This window comes from Erpetoichthys calabaricus, chromosome 18 (assembly GCF_900747795.2).
Source record: "Erpetoichthys calabaricus chromosome 18, fErpCal1.3, whole genome shotgun sequence".
Classification (NCBI taxonomy): Eukaryota; Metazoa; Chordata; class Cladistia; order Polypteriformes; family Polypteridae; genus Erpetoichthys; species Erpetoichthys calabaricus.
In genome coordinates this window covers 58,414,502-58,438,765 of record NC_041411.2, presented here as the reverse complement: position 1 = coordinate 58,438,765, position 24,264 = coordinate 58,414,502, and the positions used below count along the sequence as shown (strand labels likewise).

At 39.0% G+C, this 24,264-nt stretch overlaps 1 protein-coding gene across 1 annotated transcript in view; it reads left to right on the top strand.

Annotated features, from left to right (window-relative positions):
* The window catches only part of nup210 (nucleoporin 210), a 293,306-nt gene extending 269,727 nt beyond the window's left edge, over positions 1–23,579 (top strand). Inside the window, exons 38-40 of the mRNA XM_028823964.2 lie at positions 12,825–12,947; positions 13,044–13,118; positions 22,134–23,579. Coding sequence (XP_028679797.1) covers positions 12,825–12,947; positions 13,044–13,118; positions 22,134–22,237 — 302 coding nt within the window. The 3' untranslated portion in view covers positions 22,238–23,579. The remainder of the gene's footprint in view (positions 1–12,824; positions 12,948–13,043; positions 13,119–22,133) is intronic.
* The last annotated feature ends 685 nt before the right edge of the window (positions 23,580–24,264 follow it).

Genomic DNA, 24,264 nt, shown 5'->3' with positions numbered 1-24,264 from the left:
TAGAGATTGTAAGAAATGCTGAATATAATTCATGCAGACCTGTCCAATGTAGAAACTGATTGCAGGCCACTCTGCTGATTAAGATGTCCACTTGCCATTTTTGACTGATGCAAGACAGATGTGATTGAAAACTGTCAGGTGTCACTTATTCATTAGTAGGAGAAAGACCTGCAGAGCAGTAGTTGCAGGACTTGATATTTATTAATATCCTGCATTTATAGAAATTCAAATACAGTAAAACCTCAATTATCCGTCAGGGGTCGGGACCGACGGATAACATAACAGCTACTTTAAAAATTACATACTGTAGATTAGCAAAAAGCCATATTTATTTACAAAACAAAATATAATATCTTCTTCTTTCGGCTGCTCCTGTTAGCGGTTGCCACAGCGGATCATCTTCTTCCATATCTTTCTGTCCTCTGCATCTTGTTCTGTTATACCCGTCACCTGCATGTCCTCTCTCACCACATCCGTAAACCTTCTCTTAGGCCCTCCTCTTTTTCTCTTGCCTGGCAGCTCTATCCTTAGCATCCTTCTGCCAATATACTCAGCATCTCTTCTCTGCACATGTCCAAACCAACGCAATCTCGCCTCTCTGACTTTGTCTCCCAACCGTCCAACTTGAGCTGACCCTCTAATGTACTCATTTCTAAACCTGTCCATCCTCGTCACACCCAATGCAAATCTTAGCATCTTTAACTCTGTCACCTCCAGCTCTCTCTCCTGCTTTATGGTCAGTGCCGCTGTCTCCAACCAATATAATATAGCTGGTCTCATTATTGTCCTGTATACCCTCCCTTTCAATCTTGCTGATAACCATCACAAATTACTCCTGACACTCTTCTCCACCCATTCCACCCTGCCTGCACTCTTTTTCACCTCTCTTCCGCAATCCCCATTACTCTGTACTGTTGATCCCAAGTATTTAAACTCCTCCACCTTCGCCAACTCTACTCCATGCATCCTCGCCATTCCACTGACCTTTGTCTTATTCACACACATGTATTCTGTCTTATTCCTACTGACCTTCATTCCTCTCCTCTCTAGAGCTTATCTCCACCTCTCCAGAGTCTCCTCAATTTGATCCCTACTCTCGTTACAGATCACAATGTCATCAGCAAACATCATAGTCCAAGGGGACTCCTGTCTAACCTCATCTGTTAACCTGTCCATCACCATTGCAAATAAGAAAGGGCTCAGAGCTAGGGATATCCATTCCTGGGAATTCGGGAATCCTGCATTTTGTTCCCGGGAATCCCGGGCTCCCGGGGATGACACAGTGCACGGGCATCTCACATGTGAACGGTTTTAGAACGACCGACACTTACTTTTAATAAAACTACTGCAATATGTTGACACAAATTAAAGACTAACCTTATCTACAAGCAGTTCATGCTGTCATAAGAGCGTAGAAAGCACAACGTCCTCACAGGTGGCACAGTGGTAGTGCTGCTGCTTTGCAGTAAGGAGACTGTGGAAGATTGTGGGTTCGCTTCCCGGTTCCTTCCTGTGTGGATAGCGCTTTGAGTACTGAGAAAAGCGCTATATAAATGTAATGAATTATTATTATTAGCGTGTCCAGCGTGTAGTCGTCCTGGCAAGAGTGCACCTTTGTGCAGAAGTACGCCAGCCGCTGAGAAAGTACGCTCTGTCTCCACTGAAGTAGACGGCACAATCATCAGATACTGATACACTTGTTCTAAACGCCCACGCTTGCCGTTGCTCTGAAACACCGCCATTTCAGCTTTTACTGATGCATCCAGTTTCTTGTCATCATTCTGTGATGGCAAGTTTCTTGGCACAGATAATGCAGATGCAACAGACTGACGCATTGCAATTTCAAGTTGCTGTTCAAAGCTGTTGTCTGATGAAGTGCAAGCTGCAGCAATGGCGCCCCCTTAGTTATTTTCAACTATAACTCTGTTATTTCTTGATCAATTTTACACTTTTGCACGCTATATATGCAAGCTTGGCCGTTCCCGTTCTCCTGGGAATTACAGCAGTTTCATTCCCGGGAATGGAAAATGTCCGGGAATGGATTCCCTACTCAGAGCCAATCCCTGATGTAATCCTACCTCCAACGTTGAATGCATTCGTCATTCGTCACTCCTACTGCAGACTTCACCACTGTCACACTTCCCTCGTACATATCCTATACAACTTTTACATACTTCTCTGCCACTCCCACTTCCTCATACAATACCACAACTCCTCTCGAGGCGCCCTGTCATATACTTTCTCCAGGTCCACAAAAACACAATGTAACTTCTTCTGGCCTTCTCTATACTTTTCCATCAACATCCTCAGAGCAGACATTGCATCTGTGGGATTCTTTCTTGGCATGAAACCATACTGCTGCTCACTAATCATCACCTCCCTTCTTAACTCAGCTTCCTGTACTCTTTCCCATAACTTCATGCTGCGTCTCTTCAATTTTATCCCCCTGTAGTTACTATAGCTCTGCACATCCCCCTTTTTCTTAAAAATAGGTACCAGTACACTTCTTCTTCACTCCGCAGGCATCCTCTCACTTTCCAAGATTCCATGAAACAGTCTGGTTAAAAACTCCACTGCCATCTCTCCTAAACACATCCATGCTTCCACAGGTATGTTATCTGGACTGACAGCCTTTCCATTCTTTATCCTCTTCATAGGTGTCCTTCCTCCTTGCTAATCCATTGCACTTCTTGATTCACCATCTCTACATCATCCAATCCTTTTCTCTCTCTCATATTCTCTTCATTCATCAGCCTCTCAAAGTACTCTTTCTATCTGCTCAACACACCTTCCTCGCTTGTGAGTATGTTTCCATCTTTATCCTTTATCACCCTAACCTGCTGGTCATCTTTTCCAGCTCTGTGCATCTGTCTAGCCAATCAGTACACATCCTGTTCTCCCTCCTTAGTGTCTAACCTCTCATACAACTCATCATACGCCTTTTCTTTAGTCTTTGCCACCTCTCTCTTCATTTTGTGCCTTATCTCCTTGTACACTTGTCTACTTTTTGCATCTCTCTGACTATACCACTTCTTTTTTCGCCATCCTCTTCCTCTGTATACTCTCCTGTACTTCCTCATTCCACCACCAGGTTTCCTTTTCCTCCTTCCTCTGTCCAGATGTCACACCAAGCACCCTTCTTGCTGTCACCCTTACTACTTCTGCTGTAGTTGCCCAACTGTCTGGTAACTCTTCACTGCCACCCAGTGCCTGTCTTACCTCCTCCCTAAACTCATCCTTGCTGTCTTCATTTTTCAACTTCCACCATTTGATCCTTGGCTCTGCCCTCCCACTCCTCCTCTTCTTGATCTCCGTCATCCTACAGACCACCATCCTATGCTGTCTAACTATACTTTCCCCTACCACCTCTTTGCAGTCTTCGATCTCCTTTACATTGACTCTTCTGCGTAGGATATAATCTACCTGTGTGCATCTTCCTCCCCTCTTGTACATCACCCTATGTTCCTCCCTTTTCTTAAAATATGTATTCACCACATCCATGCCCATCCTTTTCGCAAAATCCACTCTCATCTGACTGTCTTTATTCCTCTCCTTGACACCATACCTACCCATCACCTGCTCCAATCACTACTCTCTGCCCCTTGGGTACACTGTCCATGTCTTCATCCAACTCACTCCAGAAATCATCTTTCTCATCCATCACGCACCCAACTTGCGGGGCATCTGCACTAACAACATTCAACATCACACCTTCAGTTTCCAGCTTCATAATCATCTCTCTGTCTGACATTCTTTTCATCTCCAAAACACTCTTCACATACTGTTCTTTCAGAATAACCCCTACTCCATTTCTTCTCCCATCCACGCCATAATATAACAATTTGAGTCCACCTCTGATCCACTTGGCCTTATTCCCCTTCCATTTAGTCTCTTGCACGCACAATATATCACCCCTCCTTCTCCCCATCATATCTGCTAACTCTCTCCCCTTACTAGTCATACTGCCAACATTCAAAGTTCCTACACTCAGTTCCTCTTTCCTCCAGACACGTCTCCCACCTCTTCTTCTCCTTCTGCAGCCGATAGTAGCTCAATTTCCGCCAGCACCCTGTTGGTTAATAGTACTGGTGATGGTCGTTGTTAACCCGGGACTCGACCGATCCGGTATGGAAACCTGTATTGTTGTCCGCATGTTGATTTGGCAAAATTTTACACCGGATGCCCTTTCTGATGCAACCCTTCCCATTTATCCGGGCTTGGGATCGGCATGAAGAAACACACTGGTTTGTGTGTACCCTGTGGCTAGGTTATTCAAGAATTAAACTGAATAAAAAAAATTTCAAGTAACAACAAGACACCAAGAAAACCTGATTCACCAGCGTTTGTGTGTCTGCTTATATCCCTTCAGCGATATCTTTTACAAGTAGCAAACTTTACACTGACTGTTAAAACATACAGTGGAGCCTCAGGTTACGAACGTCTCGGACCACATACGAATCGGGTTACGACAAAAAAGTTTGCCAAACTTTTGCATCTGTTCACGACCACACACTCGGTTGACGAACAAGCCAGTTTCCCTTCCAGTTCGTACGCGCCGATGATTTCCACACGTGTTCAGTATCTCCCACTGCATTCCCTGTGCAGCGAGCGAGAGAGAGAGGGCTGGCCGCGTAAGGCCGAGAAGGCAGTTAAAGAATGCACCGGGCTTGTTTTTAAAGAGACTGATTCGAGCATTGTTTTAGCCTCATTGTATTTAATGAAGACTTTTTTCTATTGGATTTTAACCTCAACTTCACTTCTGTTTACAGCGATCGTTTCGTAGCGTGCATTGTTGCAATGTTACTTTTCTTGGTTGTTTATTAAATTACAGATTTTTCAAATATTCATGTTTTTCCCTGTGCTTAATTAAAACTCATTAAAAAAAAAAAGAAAAAGTGTTTACAGCGAGCGGTTCGTAAGACTATAGCGTGAATTCTTGCAATGTTACTTTTCTCTGTTCAAGGTTTTCTCAGTGTTATTCAATGTTTTTACATTTAGTTTACTATTACGCTGTGCATTCTATGGTATGATGAACTATTTTTGTGCTTAAAAATCTTTTAAAAAAAAAAAAAAAAAAAAATTAACATACAGTTCGTACGGTCTGGAATGGATTCATTGTATTTACATTCAGTCCTATGGAGGAAATTACTTTGGGTTACAACCAGAGGTTTGGAACGAATTACAGTCGTTACCCGAGGTTCCACATACTTTTGATTTGAGTCTATTATATAATAGTAATACTAAAAGTAGCTCACTACTCAAAATGGATATTACAGGGTAGACCTGGAATTGAACCTATAAGTACAACCCCTTGATTTAGAAGATGCCGTTCTTACCTCTAAACCAGTCAAGCAATTGATATTTGGGTATTGGTTTTGACATATTGACAGCAACATTTAAATTAAATAATTTCTTTTTCTTTGGTTATTTTCGTAAATAAAGGTGCACTTGTTTTGTTATATCTTTTGTGGTAGTTTTTATTTGATATTTGGACGTCATACATTATATACTTCACGTCGGCATTTTATCATTACATGAAAAAAGTTTATGTTTCAGTTATGTGTTCAACATTAATGCCTCGCATTTCCTGTCATCTTGCATTTACACAGATCATCGTAGACACAGAACACACAAGAAATGTATACAGGGGTGTGGAAATCCAACGCCCGACTTGTCCGACACGGGTAAATTGACCGTTGGACAAGCGTGTTTTAATGGTTTCAGTTGTCCGCGGACAAGTGCAATTTTCTGGACAAAAAAGAATTATATGTGCTGTGCAGGGCACATTTTTACCACTACTTTCAAATTTTAAACATTTGGGTACGTACTTCGTGCGGAAATAGTCTACTTAGGCATGTTCTTCACGTCTCAAATTGGTCTTCAATATTATTTACAAAATGACAGCTGATTTTTCAAAGGGGAAGCACTCTTACAGTCTTACATAAGTATTTTACCCTACTATTTACACGCTTGGAGATGCGGTCATTTTTTTTCATGCCGACATTACGATGTAATCTGATGACTTTTCATTATAATCGATAACTTTTATATATTACCAGTAACGGCATACTGCGCGATAACGTGCAGTGAGTACACTTGACTTGAGCATTCCTAGTTTTCATACTCTTTCTCCGTCTCTGTTTAGCATTCGTTTGCTCAGAGGTTGATGCGCTTGCTGCTTCCTGAGCAGCTCTTCTTTTCTCCACCCTAGCGGCCTGCTGCTTCTCTTCTTTCGTTGGCATCTTTTCGCATTAAAGCTGATTAAGTTAGTTTTTGTGTTGCAATTACTTAGTACATTTTCTTTAATTTTTCACTTAAGTGCCAGTCTGCCTCAAGAATGATTAGCGAAGGTGGTGGGGAATGAGAACGGCGCCCTTACGCATGCGCCGCACGGCCGCCCTGCTGTGCTGTGCCGAGAGTTGATTCAACAATAAAATAAAATAAAAATAGAGTAATACAAATCATCACCCCAAAAGCGGATAGTAGACATCACGTAGTTACTAAGTATATACTGTATAAGTGTACCAAATTTTAAGTCAATAGGTGAAACGGTTTGCGAGCTACAGGTGATTTAAAATCGTGGACAGACAAGCGAATGGCCACAGTAGCGTATTATATAAAAAGATTGATAAAATTCATTGTTTCTACATAAAAATGCGGTCATTTACATACACAGGCATGGTTCGCAATAGAAGTAAAATCCTGTAGTATTTCTTTATGCTCCCTGCTCTGCGCTCCAATAAATGCAAGTTATCGCAAATATACTAATAACCCAATTGTGCTTTACTCACTCAGAATATGGATCCAACTTAGAAAGCATTTTAAGATGGAAAATCTTTTATCCGTGGCACCTCTGCAAGAGAACCACCTCTTTCAACCCTCGCAAACATATCCAGTTTTTAGTACCTGGAAAAGTTTTGGGATTAAAATGCTCAGAGATCTTTATATAGACAACATATTTGCATCTTTTGAACAATTACGTTCCAAATTCAACCTCCCAGCTACATATTTCTTTCACTATCTTCAAATTAGATATTTTGTTAAACAGAAACTGCCCGATTTTCCTCACCTCGTACCCTGCACCATGCTGGAAAAAATACTGCTCAGTTTCGAGGAATTAAACGCCATTTCCGCATTATATAAAATCTTATTAGAGTCCCTACCTTTCAAAGACCCAAGAGGACATTGGGAAGAAGATCTCTTAATCTATACATCAGAAAAGGAGTGGAAGGTAGCAAAGCAGAGAATTCACTCGAGCTCCATATGCGCAAAGCATAGAATTATTCAGCTAAAAATTATACAGTGGTGTGAAAAACTATTTGCCCCCTTCCTGATTTCTTATTCTTTTGCATGTTTGTCACACAAAATGTTTCTGATCATCAAACACATTTAACCATTAGTCAAATATAACACAAGTAAACACAAAATGCAGTTTTTAAATGATGGTGTTTATTAATTAGGGAGAAAAAAATCCAAACCTACATGGCCCTGTGTGAAAAAGTAATTGCCCCCTTGTTAAAAAATAACCTAACTGTGGTGTATCACACCTGAGTTCAATTTCCGTAGCCACCCCCAGGCCTGATTACTGCCACACCTGTTTCAATCAAGAAATCACTTAAATAGGAGCTGCCTGACACAGAGAAGTAGACCAAAAGCACCTCAAAAGCTAGACACCATGCCAAGATCCAAAGAAATTCAGGAACAAATGAGAACAGAAGTAATTGAGATCTAGCAGTCTGGTAAAGGTTATAAAGCCATTTCTAAAGCTTTGGGACTCCAGCGAACCACAGTGAGAGCCATTATCCACAAATGGCAAAAACATGGAACAGTGGTGAACCTTCCCAGGAGTGGCTGGCCGACCAAAATTACCCCAAGAGCGCAGAGACGACTCATCCGAGAGGTCACAAAAGACCCCAGGACAACGTCTAAAGAACTGCAGGCCTCACTTGCCTCAATTAAGGTCAATGTTCACGACTCCACCATAAGAAAGAGACTGGGCAAAAACGGCCTGCATGGCAGATGTCCAAGACGCAAACCACTGTTAAGCAAAAAGAACATTAGGGCTCGTCTCAATTTTGCTAAGAAACATCTCAATGATTGCCAAGACTTTTGGGAAAATACCTTGTGGACTGATGAGTCAAAAGTTGAACTTTTTGGAAGGCAAATGTCCCGTTACATCTGGCGTAAAAGGAACACAGCATTTCAGAAAAAGAACATCATACCAACAGTAAAATATGGTGGTGGTAGTGTGATGGTCTGGGGTTGTTTTGCTGCTTCAGGACCTGGAAGGCTTGCTGTGATAGATGGAACCATGAATTCTACTGTCTACCAAAAAATCCTGAAGGAGAATGTCCGGCCATCTGTTCGTCAACTCAAGCTGAAGCGATCTTGGGTGCTGCAACAGGACAATAACCCAAAACACACCAGCAAATCCACCTCTGAATGGCTGAAGAAAAACAAAATGAAGACTTTGGAGTGGCCTAGTCAAAGTCCTGACCTGAATCCAATTGAGATGCTATGGCATGACCTTAAAAAGGCGGTTCATGCTAGAAAACCCTCAAATAAAGCTGAATTACAACAATTTTGCAAAGATGAGTGGGCCAAAATTCCTCCAGAGCGCTGTAATAGACTCATTGCAAGTTATCGCAAACGCTTGATTGCAGTTATTGCTGCTAAGGGTGGCCCAACCAGTTATTAGGTTCAGGGGGCAATTACTTTTTCACACAGGGCCATGTAGGTTTGGATTTTTTTTTCTCCCTAAATAATAAAAACCACCATTTACAAACTGCATTTTGTGTTTACTTGTGTTATATTTGACTAATGGTTAAATGTGTTTGATGGTCAGAAACATTTTGTGTGACAAACATGCAAAAGAATAAGAAATCAGGAAGGGGGCAAATAGTTTTTCACACCACTGTATATCGAGCTCATCTGTCTCGCTTAAAACTGTCCAAAATGTTTCCAGGGCAAGATCCAACCTGCGAACGCTGCAGCCAAGCTCCTGCCTCACTGGGTCACATGTTTTGGGCCTGCACCAAACTAACATCATTTTGGACCAAAATTTTTAAGCGCCTTTCAGACAGCCTTGGGGTCACAATCCCTCCTAACCCATTAACAGCTGTGTTCGGTGTTCTTCCAGACGGACTTGAAGTGGAGAAGGACAAGCATTCACTATACTTTTAGCACGCAGACTTATTTTGTTAAATTGGAAGAATCCTAACTCTCCTCTGATAAGTCAGTGGGAAACCGATTTTTTAAAAAGAATTTTTTAAAAACCTGGCAGGATCTAATCAATATTATTTTAGAATAAGAGAAATAACTATTACCGCATTTACAGTAATTCCCTTCTCCATTTTTTATTTACCTATGTATATTTCTTCCTTTCTTTTATTTTATTGTTGCCTTATTGAAAAGCCCTAAGCAATTCTCCTTTGGCTAAGCTCTCCTTCTCAGGGGTGGGGTTTGATTTGTCTTCAATTTTTTTTTTGTTATAAATTGATCTATTTGTATGGAATGATTACAATAAAATTAATAAATAAAATTTAAAAAAAATGCAGTCATTTTACTTACAATGCAAATGTTTTCACCACATAACAAAGCTTGTTAGGCAGTTAATCTTTCCTGAAATTTGCGATTTCACTTAGGTTGTGATATATTGAGGAGTTAAGAAATTTATTGTGTGACATCAATTTTGAAAAGCTGTCTATAGATAGCTTTTGATTCGAGAATTTTTCATATAAAAGAAGTTGGTTTTGCGCTGTCAGTTTATTAAAAATTAAGAAGAAAACATTCTAACGGTTTCCAAATGTTATGAAATATGTATAAAAATCTTAACTTAGACGCGATTTATTTTTTCTTCTTGTGAGAGATTATTCTTCAATATGAATTTAGTAAAGAGATCTCTAAGAACCCGCCTGACTCAGGAAAACCTTCAAAACCAGATGCGCATTGTTGTTGATGGCAAACCTTTAGAAGAGTTTGACCCACTACCAGCTGTGGAATTCTGGCTTTCATCTGGCAACAAGCACATCACTCATAAAAAACCTGAAAAGTCATCAGCATCCACTTCTGCAGCACCATCAGTCCAGGAACCACGCAGTTCAGCTCAAGCAGAAATGAACAGCATTCAGCCCATGCTGACTGAGATGATAAAGATTCTTGGGGGAGAAGATGTTGCAAGACAAGAGCTGAATAACATGGCAGAAAATGAATCTGCCAGTGTTCTGTTATGTAACTGTAATATATGAAGCAGAACTAGTGTAGCTATAATGAAGGCATTGTTTATTAGTGAGTTAAAATGATAAGGGAATCTTTTATATAATGTTCTAGACCAAGGTGGCAAAATACTACTCCCTGAAAGAACTTTTTTCAGTTTTAAAATGGAAGGCAGTTTTGGTATCAATGAAAGAGATCAGAAAAAATAAACTTTTTTTCACTTTTATTTGTTTATGAGCAAGTGAATTTAACTGGCGGACAAGTGGATTTTCTAAGTTTACTTGTCCGTGGACAAGTAGAAAAAAAATTTGATTTCCACACCACTGGTATATATTCCAAATAACGATAAATTATATACCCTATACAATTCCAAGCACCTCATTCCAAGATAAAACAGTCTTGAGCTGTGAGAAATTCAGCTTCGTTGGTAGTGGATGGGATAGTAGGCTGCTTGCGCTGATTGACACATTTGCAAAACGAAGACACTGATGAAGAGGTGCGAAGGAATTTAAGGTGACCTGGCATTAACAACTTTTTTCGTTGGATTCAGGGATTCTAGTGTTAATAATTTCAGTTTTTTGTGACAATTCCAACATCACACACTTGTGTTTATCAGCCATAACAATGTATAGTAGATTAATTATTATAAAAGAGAAATGGTATGAAATGCTATTAAAACTGAAGATATGTAACTGACACTATGATTTCAAAATGCGGCCTGACACATAGTGCTGGGGAAGAATACTATGCGCTAGTAGAAGGGAGAGTTGTTCCAGTGTGCAGAGTATGGTGGTAGTAGTACAGTAATAGGTAGGCGCTGGCGTGCCCCTTTTTTTTTTTTTTTTTGAGCCCTAATAGTTAACAGAGATTGACAAATAATCAAGGTTTTACTGTCCTAGAAATGTTTTTTATGTACCTGTTATTCTTCTGCAGCTGCTCACATACAGTAAGTAAATCCTGGATAACATATTCTTACTATAAATCTTATGTTTATACACTCTCTGAAAATTTTCACAAATATTCCTGAAAATAATCAAATTAATTGTCCAGTGAAATGTTAAGTGGCTGTGAGAATGTTGCGTCCTACTGTATGCCTAAGGCCAAAAGTTTGTAGTCACCTGACCATTGCACTTATATGAGCTTGTTGGAATTCCCGGTCCTCCGCTTTGAAGCTATAGCAGCCTTCATTCTTCCTACAAGACTTTCCTCAAGATTTTACAGTGTGACTGTGGGAATTTGTACCCATTCAGCCAGAAGTGCATTTGTGAGATCAAATATTGATGTTGGACAAGAAGACCTGGCTCTCAGTCAGCATTCCAATTCATTTCAGTGATTCAGTAAGGTTTAGGGCATGGCTCGGCTCTGTGTCGGCCACTTAAGTTCCTTCGCACCAAACAAATCAAACCATGACTTTGTGCATAGGTGCATGTTCATGCTGAACAAAAAAGGGCTTTCCCCAAACTGTTTTCACAAAATTGAAAGGGCATAATTGTCTAAAATGACTTTGTGTTTTGTAGCAAATGTACCTTTCACTTGCACCTAAGAGCCTAACCCAAACTGTAAAAATGTATCCCTCCTCCAGTAAATTTAATAGTAGGCACTGTGGAGTTCAGAAGGTAGCATTCTCCTTGCTTCCTCCAACCCAGATTCATCCATCTGACTGCCACATAGTGAAGCGTAATTTATCATTCCAGAAAATATGTTGCCACTGGAGCAGTGGCAGCGTGCTCTGCACCACTGCAGCTGACAATTTACATTGTGCATTGTAATCTTAGGCTTGTGTGCAGCTGATTGGCCATGGAAACCCATTTCATTAAGCTCCAAATGCATGTGAGTGATGCAACAGGGTATAGGTAAATTTTAGTGCACTTCAGCACTCGGCAGATCCTCTCTGCTGTTTGATGATTCAGCTTCACAATATCAGCACTTGCAGAAGTTTCACATACTGACTTGTGGAAAAGGTGGCATCCTACGACAGTGCCATGTTTAAAGTCACTGAGGTCTACAGTGTGACCCATTCTATTGCAGGTGTTTGTCAATGGAGATTACATGGCTGTGTGCTTGATTTTGTGCACCTTAACAATGTGTGTGGCTGACACACCTGAACTCAGTACGTTAGCGGGGTGTCCACATACTTTTGGTCATATATTTCTAACATGCACTATTGCTACTCTGATATTATTTTGTTTCTTTCCTTAGTAAATATTTTGACTGTCTAAGTAGATGCATTACCTCAAGAACAGGGATTTTATGTTTAAAAATCAATTGTAATCGCAGAATTTGAAATTGAGCATAAAGACATTCATAGTCCTTTTAAACTCTTTGACCATTTTTGATTTTTTTTTTTAGATGTTTTTGTGTTATTGTCCAACTCAAATGAAAATTTATTTTAAAGGGGCTCATCACTTAGATACAGTAAATATTAGTGTAAAATATGAACATGAAGGTTTCATCTCAGTATTAAATTAAATTAAAAAATATAGTTTCAAATAAAACAAATTAATTTTCATCAGCCCAGAGAAGGTTCAAATTCCTTGGAATTAAATGACAGAGGTGGATGTAGCTGAAATTTCTGTTCAATAATCTGTGTGTTTCTGCTTCCTCACTAGCTGGCACCACAATGGCTGGTTCTTGGGAGAGAGGAGGACTCCTACAGCACTTCATCGACTCATACCAAGCAATGTTTTTCACACTTTTTACACTTCTTGCTGTAACTGCTGTAGTAATCATTGGTATGTACATTTTATATGGCATGTGAAGTTAGACAATTGAATAAAAGAAAAACATTAAAGCTCCATCTCTCATTGTCTTTTACTTTCTCATTTCAGTGTGCCATGCCTTATTTTCACCACGGGAGCAGGTTTATCATCCAGCATTTCTTCCTAGGTCACCAATTAAATCAGGTACGCATTACTGTGAGTGAAGTAACTGCTTAATTCAGAGCTGTGTAAATGAAATGTCTGAAAATGCCTATGGGTGGAATCTCATTTAGTTAGTCACTCCATTGCTCAAATAAGATCTCAGTCCCATGATTGTGATGGGAAATTCTTCTGTTTTGGATTCTATATGAACAGAGCAGTTTAAACCGAGTTTTGTTGTATATCATATGTTCTCAATGCTACATCGATTCTTGATTCACTCGTGTATTTCACATAATACCCTAAATAAATTAACATTAACATTGCTGTCGTAAGCCTTACTCCCTTTTTGTGGTAAGAATTGGGCAACTTATTGTGATCTGAGCAGCAGTGCTATGTGTTCCCTTCATGACTAACATTTTGCACCACAGGGCTCGCTTTGTACACAATACTTTAGTACAAATTTCCATGAGATGATGTTCACTGTAGAAGGGTGTTACTGCATGTAATAAAATAGTATTTTCTACTTAAATATGGTGTGGCAGTAGTGTCTGTCATTAGTTGGAGGGTTTATAACAAAAACTTAGATGAAAAGCTAACTGGCTGTTACATTTAATTAGATTATTATTTCAAAATACTCCTATGTGAAAATGTTATTGCTGTGAATACCAGTTTGTTTTTCTCTAACTTCCATACATTGTTGACTTTCATTGTCATTATACAGTAGTAACATCACGGTCAGAAATACATAAATATTTTATTTCCGACAATTTTGGGGTTTTTTTCTTGTATTTTTCCACCAATGGACACCTGGGGCCTCATGTATAACGCCATTGCATAGAATTCACACTATAACATGGCGTACGGACAAAAGTGAAAATGTTCGTACGCACAAAAAAATCCAGATGCATAAATCTGTGCATTCGCCAACTTCCACGTTCTTCCACTACATAAATCCCGGTCAGTGTGAAAAGTAGCGCTCCTGCTGTCCCGCCCCAACTCCTCCCAGAATTACGCCTCTTTGAATTTGCAAATCAATATAAATAGCCCTTAAGCTGGAAAGTTCAAGTTCGCAAAGTCGCACAGTGCCCGAAATACAGTGTAATAGAAGTGGTCAGATATCAAAAGTCGCCGTGAAAAGGCAAGTCGTAGCCCACCGTCTGAGTGTCATATGAAAGCTTATTAGGGTACAGAGAAAAGAAAAGAAAAAAAGGCACACAGTGAGAAAAAAGCTCGAAATGCCAACTTTAATCACGAAATTTCCACTTCAATCACGTAGTTTATTTTGTCATTTAAAGTAGAACATAATAAACTTCATCTTTAAATCGTTTAATTTATTAGTTTCTCAAATACTATCGTAACTAAAGTAGCACATTAAATGCTTTGTTTTGTATATGTTATTCTATGTGCTGTATGTGTGTGAATCACTATGTGCTTCTTAAACGGGCTTTCTCTTTCTCCGACAGGACACAGAATCCATTACATTCGTGATATTACAGCTCTCTGAATAATTAAAATACTGAGATGTATATTTGATATCATTTTAATGATGATAGGAATTAAAGCATGTTATTAAATGCAGTGATAGTGATGAGCTGGAGCCCTGTCCAGAGACTGCCTCACGCAAGATGCTTGCTGCGCCATGCACGACCTTCGATGAAATTTTTTGCAGTCTCTTTCAAACGTACTAATCTCCAATTTCTGTCCTTCCTTTTCTTTCTCCAAGTAACCAATCGCCACACAATCAGCTCTGTAATAGATGTTAAGCCATCTGTAAGCGTAGAACGCTGATTCATCAAAATTTTTAAGGGACATTGAAATATCTTCGTAGTACATGTTCTCTCCCATCTATCTTTCCAGTGTCGCACCAGCCCCAGCAAGAATACGGCGGGAGACGGGAATAATCGGGGAGCCAGCTCGTCGCTAGCGCTGCAACACCGTGTCCTCACATGTTTAATTATTAACAATATAGATAATTTAAATGATGTTAACATTTTATCTGTATAATGTAATAAACATATTTTGCTGCATTTCATCTTAAAAATGATATCATCATAGGTAAATACGTGCTTTATAAAGTGGCACAGGTTGTGCAATATTATACAGTAACTGTATCGCAAGTTTACAGTGAGGTAATTGTACTTGTAAGTACAAACAGTTCTACAAGGAGCACTTGATGGACTGATTGCGTTTATAGTTCTTGGGATGAAACTCTTTCTGAACTGCGGTGTCCCTACAGGAAAGGCTCTGAAGCATTTGTCGGATGAGAGCAGTTCAAATAGCGAATGGCTGAGGCAGCGTGTGCTTGATTCTGTATACCAATGGTGCAGTGAGAGTAATATGGAAAAAGGTGATCCGCTGTGGCAACCCCTAAGGGGAGCAGCTGAAAGTAGAAGAAGGTGCAGTGAGAGTAACAACGCTGAAGCAGCTATGGTATTTGGAATAGTTTAGCCATTTCGTGGACCATTATATTGTTACAGGTTAATTACAATCAAATGCCTTAAACTAATGAACAATATGCTGTTAATTTCAGTGTATATGATAAAGCCGCGTCAGAGATGTGGATCTAAAAAGAAAGGGAAACTACACTGGAGCAAAAGCAATGCTTTGACGCAGGGTGCCGCCAGTTTGCAAAACCGAGCGGAGAACTTGCATACTCCAGGGTTGGAGCTACCGTGAAAATGTGCGTGGCTTTTCACCATGTTTAGGTTTTATACAAAGCGATTTCAACATTTTTGTGCGTACGCACTGTTTATACATGAGGTCCCTGGTGTGTTGTAACCTGGTGTCGGTTTCACTATAGAAAAAGACTTTGACTTTGACCACTCAAAGAAAATATTTTGTTAGAAGCAACACATGGACAACATTAAAATAAGAAATTTTTATTGCATCATAACTTTTATTTTGGCTTATTCCTAGTAACGTGTAGTAAGATATGCAACAAATTCAGTGCACTAACTTTGCTGATGATCATGAGTGTTCATCTGCTTATTCCTAAACAAAAGGCATCTCTGCCACTTGTGACAACTTTGAATTTCCTAGTACTTGCCACAGTCTGTCAAACTAGTTACAAATAGATTCCTTCTGCCTTCTTCCCCATCTCTTTTTTTCTTTCTTTTGCTCTGTGTTCCTTCTGACTGACTAAGATTTCATATATAAGGCAACAGGGAAGGTTTTTGTAATACTTACAGTACCATACAAGCATAAGCATCCAATGTCGAGTCTCCTTCCATTTCTAAGGTTCCATTTAGATTTCTCCCCCTTAAAGTAATGAATGCATTAATTATGCTTCCTTTATGTTGTAAAATATTGTTTCATTTGCTTAAAATGTTTGCATTTTTCAAAAAGAATAAGTTAAGTTAGAGAGCTCATCAGTATCCCTAATGGGCTGATAGTCTTTCCTGAGAGCAGGGTAAAGTACTACTGAAAGAGATTTAATATGAACTGAATTGAATAAATGACATACCGTCCTAGTCAAATGTGACACAAGCTTATTAAATATAAATAAATAAATAAAAGCACAATTCAAGGTGCGTTTTATGTATGTACAAATTCTACCCTCTGGCAACAAATCACTATTCCATTCCAACATTACTTGAGATGAAAATGTAAAGACTGAAGAAAGATAAAGAAAAAAAACACCACAGGGATCAAAGGCCAAAGTCCCCTGGAGAAGGTCTCAAATGACACACCAAATCTGTCTTTTGCAGATTAAGATCATGTTCTTGTGGTCCGTTTCTCAAGTCATGTTTGTGTAATTGAAAAGGGTTAGAATTTGAAGATGAGATCCTTCTGGAAGTGCTTCTGAAATGGGATTTTGATCAGCATGGCATTACAACTGCATGTGCAGTAATGTTTATTTCAGTTTTACTATAAATAGATCACTTTTAATGCCAGAAGTGGGTCTTAAGATGAATTTTGCTCCCAAACCAGTATTAACTATTTAAGGTCAATCTTTTATGTCTCAAGGGTAACATATGTTACAGAAAAATAAGTGGTAATACGCCAGGACATTTGTAGAGAAGTAATTTAAACATTTTCCATAGTCATTCTTTTCATTTGACTCAGTGTCCAGAATGAATGAAAGCTAAATTCAGCTCTTACATAAAATGTTTACAATAAACTTTATATTTGAGCACAGTTTAAAGAATTCCTTGCCTGGTCAGAACATACTGTATATTTATTACACAGAATATAAGCACTTCCATTCTCCCACAAATTTCGAATAGTGATTTTTCATTGGATGTGCCCTTTGTTAGCCTGATTATTGGTAATTGGTGTGCATTAAAAAGTATTTTACATTGATCTGCCATCAAATGCTTTCACACTGCTGGCTTTTAAGTCACAGTTTGTTTTTTGCAAGCAGTCTGCAAGAATGCATCTCATTAACACTAGAATTACCAGAGTCTACGAAAAAACTCGTAGATCCGGCCCACCTTAAAACCATTCGCACCTCTCCGCCAGCGTCCTTTGTCCTCTAAATGTGCCGATAAAAACAAGCTGCAAGCAGCCAGCTATTCCATCCCCCCACCGACTTAGAACGTGCACGAGCATCTCCCAGCTGATTATCTGGGAGTGAAGTGGAGTTTTAGAGTAGAAATAATAGATCGTTATTTGGAACACATGCATTTCATGTGTGTTCCGTTTCTACAGTAATCTGTGTAAACACATTGTTAAAACAGAAACTTTTTCATATTTTAGTAATAAATGTTACAAAATGTAGGCATAAACTATAGAATGTGTGAAGCAGCATGAAGTCAAAACATCAACAAAACACTTTCACAAAAGGTTCAAGAACAATACAACAGCTTCTGTGGCGTAGCGGTAAGATTTGCTGTCTCAGAGCGCAGCAGGCTTACTGTCCATCAGAGACCTAAGTTCGATTCCCCGTTGAGGAGAATTGTGTCAAACGGACATAAAATTTATAAATTGGTATGTACTGTCAGTTAATGAGATTGTTATGTTTTCATGTGGGATGCTCCTTTTAAAATATTTTTTAACAATTGAGACTGCAATTAACATGAACAAGTGTCCTTATAACTGTTATTTTTAAGATCCATAACACAGACAGATAGAGCACTGCGTAACAGAGAGACAGACAAGCAGAAAAGTCACTAGATATATAAATAAACAGGGAAGGCACATGTGATGAAAGAAAAAAAAAAGATCAACATGTGCGTTTATCCTGCATCACTGAATAAGCTCTCATGCTGTAACATCTCTCCCCCCTTCCCCCCACCCCACATCTGACTCTAAGTAACAGCGCAAGTACAGATGCAAACCAAGTGTATGTGTGTACGGTATAATATTAACAAAAAGAGCAGCTTACTACCGAAAACAGCAAATATAGGAGTGAGTGGGGATCGAACCAGGGACTCTTGATCACACTTGTTTCTCAGTGGCACTGGATATGGCTTGGCTTCATAAACTAAGTCTTATAATATGAGGGTGGGACTTAACCTTTCAGGGATGTTTTTATTGTTCTGATTTTATGAGTCCACTATACTTAAAAGTGTGTATTACAAGTTTCCCACATTTATAGTGTTATTTTGTGTGTTTCTTTTACCAGAAGAGTTAGTTAATTTTGCAGTATATAGCACTATCTTGCCATCATTTAATTTGTAACATTAGAGAATAGTAAGTCTGCAGAGATTAATTTTTGACATGTACCAGGACCTATTCTCTTCATATACCACAGTCAAGAGACAGGCTGTAAAATTCTGTCATGGCAGAACATTTCTTGAAGAATACTTTCTTGAAGATCAGGCTCTTAGCATTGATAATTGAAGAAAATGTTTCTACTGTGTTGCAAATCATAATGTACAATTGGAATGATGGTGATGAGATAGCAACCACCCCAAGGATTAGTTTTGGGTCATTTGAATTTATTCTTCATGAACAATTAAAAAAAGCAAGGTCTTTGCCCACTGAGACCCAAAAACGTTGATTCCCAAAGTAAAGCATCACCACAACGTAATGAATTCAGATTATGAGAAATATAAGAAGCATTTCATGATTGAAGATGATACTTGGAGACATCAATGTGACCCAGAGTCCAAACAACAATCAAAACAGTGAAGTATGAAGATTGTTCAACTTCACAGACGTTAAAGGTCAAGTCCAGTGCTGTCAAAATCGTTTATACCGTTTTTATGGTTTTGAGGGTGGAGTCCGTTTTGGATATATTTACTCAAAAGGGACACATAATCGTTAGTATTACATTGATGTGCTTTGGCCTTTGCAGCAAATAATCAGGGAAATTCAGTGAAGGAAGCTATTTGCAACCACTGCACTGTCAATAGGAGCAATGTCATGAAGAAAAGACAGTTCTGTCAGACTGTAGATTCAGACAAAATTCCATAACCATCCTGTTCTCCAAATATGACTTGGTGTTACTATCCAATCAGAAAGACTATCCTTGTGAGTTGTGCTTTGCAAACAATGATGATGTCAAGTCGGCTACAGGACAGTGGTTGCGCAAGCAAGACAAAACATTTTATTGGAGTAGCACAGAAAAGCTTTTTGAATGTTATAACAGGTTTGTAAGAGTTCATGGGGAGTATATAAAAAATAGAACTTGGTTACTGCACAATGTGGGGGCGGAGTGGTGGCTCTGAGGCTAAGGATCTGTGCTGGTATCCAGAAGGTTGCCAGTTCGAATCCCTGTCACTGCCAAAAGAGATCCTACTCTTGAACAAGACCCTTAGCCTGTAATTGCTCCAGGGGCGCTGTACAATGGCTGACCCTGCGGTCTGACCCCAAGGGGTATGCAGAAACTAACAAGAAATTGTATAAGGCGAAATAAAGAACAAAAAAAAAATCTCTTAATACATTTTTTTTTTTTTTTTATCACTCCACTTTATCTGCTTAAGTTGATATCACATTACACTACTTAGGATATTGAGCTTGATGACTGCAGTTGCTGCTCTCATAGTCTGAGTGTGTCACTTTACATGTCTAACATCATAGGGCATTTTAAATTAGAAGACTGTTTAACAACCTTCCAGCAGTTTCACATTTCAAAATCGCAAGTTCGCCCCTTATTCTGACAGTCAATAACATCTTCCAGGCAGAGCCAGTGCCAGTGTGATGGCTTTACAGGTACAGCAAGTTTAACTGCAGTCTCAGTTGTATTTTTTTTTGGCCTCATTCTGTCATGGATGGACGAGTCTCTCTTCTGTTTGTCACGTCCAAATCCACAGAGTTTCTTATTTCTTTGTGATATAGATTAATACTTAACTTTTTGATAAATGGTTGTAAGTTGCCATTAAAGATTTATTTAGTGATTTAAAAAAAAGAAACCACTTTCTTTAAGCAGTTCATTGAGAGCATTTAGATGCTCTCACTAAGAGCCCCTTTATCTTTTATAAGGATGCTATATCAGAATCAAGTATGCCAAGTATTGGTATTTATTGGCCAAGTATGCACGCATACAAGGAATTTGACTCCGGTTTTGGTGACTCTCCAATTCTAATTTTCATAATCGACATGTACATAACAGTTAATCACACACCTGAGATAACTGTCCTGGAAATACTCTCTTCCCCCAGTCCTTCCATAATCTGGGCATCTGCCACTAATATATATATATAAAATATATATAATATTTGCATTCCCTGTCTTGTACTTTTTTTTATTTGAGGTTTGTGCTTAATATAATATGCATACAACGTGCAGAGTGCAAGAAGTGCTAAAATAAACACTTGGCGGGGAGGAAAAAAAAATATATATCTCAGAAACTTGAAGGTTTCCATAACTTTCACAGTAGTATTAAGTATGGATAGAGGGGATAATATTGTGCGACCTCTCCTAAAATCCACTGTTGTCTCCACAGTTTTGAGAGTGTTTAGTTCTAGATTGTTACGACTGCACCAAAGGGCGAGCTGCTCACCTTCCCGTCTGTATGCAGACTCGTCACCATTCCTAATGAGCCCAATGATGATTGTGTTGTCCTCATATTTGATAAGCTTGACAGAGAGGCCCTTAGAGCTGCAGCACTAGTGTAGAAGGAGAAGTGCAGTGAGGAGAACAGAAAACATCCCTGGGGGGCACCCAAGTTGATCGTATTATAGCTAGATGTGAGTTTCTCCAGTTTCACCTGCTGTTTCCTATTGGTCAGGAAATTGGTGATCCATTGACAGGTTGGAGGTAGGGATGGAAACCTGGGTGAGTTTCGAGTGGAGGAGCATCTGGATTATTGTGTTAAAAGCAGAGCTGAAGTCCACAAATAGAATCCTTGCATATGTTCCAGTGTTGTCAAGATGTTGCAGGATGTAGTGCAGACGTATGTTCACTGCATTATCCACTGACCGGTTCTCTCAATAAGCAAACTGAGGGGGGTTCAACAAGGGATCTGTGATGTCCTTCAAGTGAGCCAACACAAGTCTCTCAAAGGTCTTCATAACCACAGATGTCAGAGCAACAGGCCTGTAGTCATTCAGTTCTGTTGTACTGGATATTTGGGGGACTGGTATGATAGTAGCTTGTTTGAAGCATAAGGGAACTTCACACAACACTAATGAGTTATTGACAATCCGAATGAAGATAGGGCCCAGTTGATCAACACAGATTTTTAAGCAGGAGGGTGAGACCCCATCTGAACCCGTTGCTTTCTTAGTGTGTTGTTCTTTGAAGAGCTGACACACATCCTCTTCAGAGATCTTTAATGCAGGTTGAGTCTGAGAATGTGTAGGGGGAAGGGTCATATAAGTTTGTACACTGAGAGGACTGGAGATAATGTCCATTGTATTCTGGGGCTTATCAAACCTGCAATAAAAAGCATTCAATTCGTCAGCCAGCTGGTTACTGCAATATGGGGGGATGGTTTCCTGTAATTTTGTAATATTTTTTTTTTTTATATTTCAAATGTAATGGCTCTGGAGATCTATGTGTTTGCATCTATTCCAACTGTCACTCATCTCTCTTGAACTGAATGTCGGTGTAGTCTCTTCATCATTGTAGGTGTCAGTTTCATCCAAAGTTCATTGAAATCTGTATCTGTGGCCACTGTGGGTGCCTTTTTTAGGGGTGTTACATTGACCTTGTACTTCTCCCTTTTAGGTTATACACCTCCTGTTGTGAGTCCTTTCAACAACAACATCCCATCTAACTTGAGGAGCAGTCCGCAGCCGCGCCTCTACAGCACTGACTATGAGTCTCGCTAGCACCCATGCAATTGGCAAGAGGAGAACAAAAAGTGCCTATCATGTCATTTAATTTTACAGAAGTGTTGCTTTTTTATTTTTATTTTTTTATGTAAACATAAAGTATGAGCCTGCAGTGTTTTTGCATTTTGGTATTTTTGTTAAACTCTCAGGAATTTGTTTCACAGAAGTGTAACAGAACTGACAAAAACTGAATTAAGAAAGAATTGAAAGAGTTTAAAATTGAAATGGTTCTGAGTGGAATCATTGTTAGTATTATAAAATGGTATGTGTCCTTTTGTTTGTTCTTCAGATACTGTATAGTGAAGGCAGAAATGTGTTTGTATGCAACAAAGTGTGAAGGAAATGACTACTCCTGCGACCCCATATTAATGGGAGTTGTTGGTCTTTAATAGAGCCATTGGAAACGTTGAGCAGCTGATTATCACCATACCTCAAAAATATGTACGCTTTTAATTTAAAATTTATTCTGTGAAGATTGCTACTGTGAAGCTCCTTTCTATACTTAGTGCTCCCTAAATATCATGTCTGAGCCTTGCTTGTGCTTCAGCTGAATGACGTGCAGTTTTATGGTCAAGACTGGCAAATGTTTGAGCCTGACCTTCTTTTCCATTTGTGTCCTACTGGTTTATCCTGTGAGTGCTACTGAAATGTATTAGCATACAAGCTGAGCCTAAGCCAGTGAGGAAAAAGACGGAATGAAATGTGGACTTTTATCATTGTGGCTCGCATTTCTGTGCCAAGAACTCCTGTGGTACAGGACTGCTAAGACTTAGCTGTCTGTGTTGGAACTGTGGCACCTACTAAACCAGGCCCCATTAGCATGTCCAATTTATGTGCTTTCTGTTTCATCCTTTTGTTTCTCTTGTATGGAGATACAACTTATTGATAAATACTTTAAAGCTTGTTATTTTTTTATATTTATGTATTTTTAAAAAGCCAGTTATGCCTGAGTGCAGATTATGTGTGGATTTCTGTGGTATTTTACAAGGCTTGTTTAATTTTATCTGCAGAGTACTGTTTAAATTTTATTTTAGCTTCTTTTTTTTTCTTGGAGCCCTGCTAAATGAAGTGCTGCCGTCCACCAGTGTTGCAAATGTGACATTACGTGAGGTAAAGTGTTTGTTTGCTGAATGTTTCAGATTATAGCAGATTGGTGACAAGTTCTTTAAAACTGTAAATCACACTTGACAAATGAAATACCTGAGCCAGCCATTAATAGCAGGAAAAACAGATGCTTTCACATGTGAATTGCTATTCTTTTTTTTATTATTAAATTTGTATTTTTCTATCTAAAATGTTTCCTGTCTCTATTATTGTAAATAAAGAAAACACTACTTTACAGACATTATAGCCTGCTCCATTCCAAAAGCTCCCAAGTCACTGCTGCAGTGAACACCAGTGCCTTAGCCTCTGTGGACATGTCATCAGTCGAGGCTCTTAAGACAAAGAATGGATACATTTAGGATTGATTCCCAATACAGCAACATGAAAACGTGAAATAGTGAAAGAGCAACGTCACAAATAAAGAGTTCATCAGGAAAAGGGAGAGCAGACCTTCTAGGAGTCACTGAAGTGCCAGAAGACCACTCTCCAGAATGCCTGTGGAATATGTAAGTCTTCTTTTGACAGATTTTAAAGGAAAAATAGTAAAATACACATCCTCCAGGCTTGTTTTTTTTTTTTTTTTTAAACTTGGATTGTAGATAATTATCGGTTGTGAAAATAAGTATTTTGCTAAGAACAGGCCATTTAGCCCAGCATAGCTCATTAATCTCCTTTGACCTAACTTGTGGAAAAAATTGTTGACATTTGAAAATCCCCAAAGTACGACTATGCAATGTGCTGCATGAGCAGGGTGTCAAAAACCCTAACACCGTTATTGAAATTTCAGGTTTGTTGAAGGGATGAAATTGTTTTAATAAGATTTCTTAACCAACAGTATTTAAATGAAAAACAACCTTTTTAAAAAATATATACTGTGTTCAGTACCTTGATTGCATAAATGCAGATGTCCCCTAACCTTG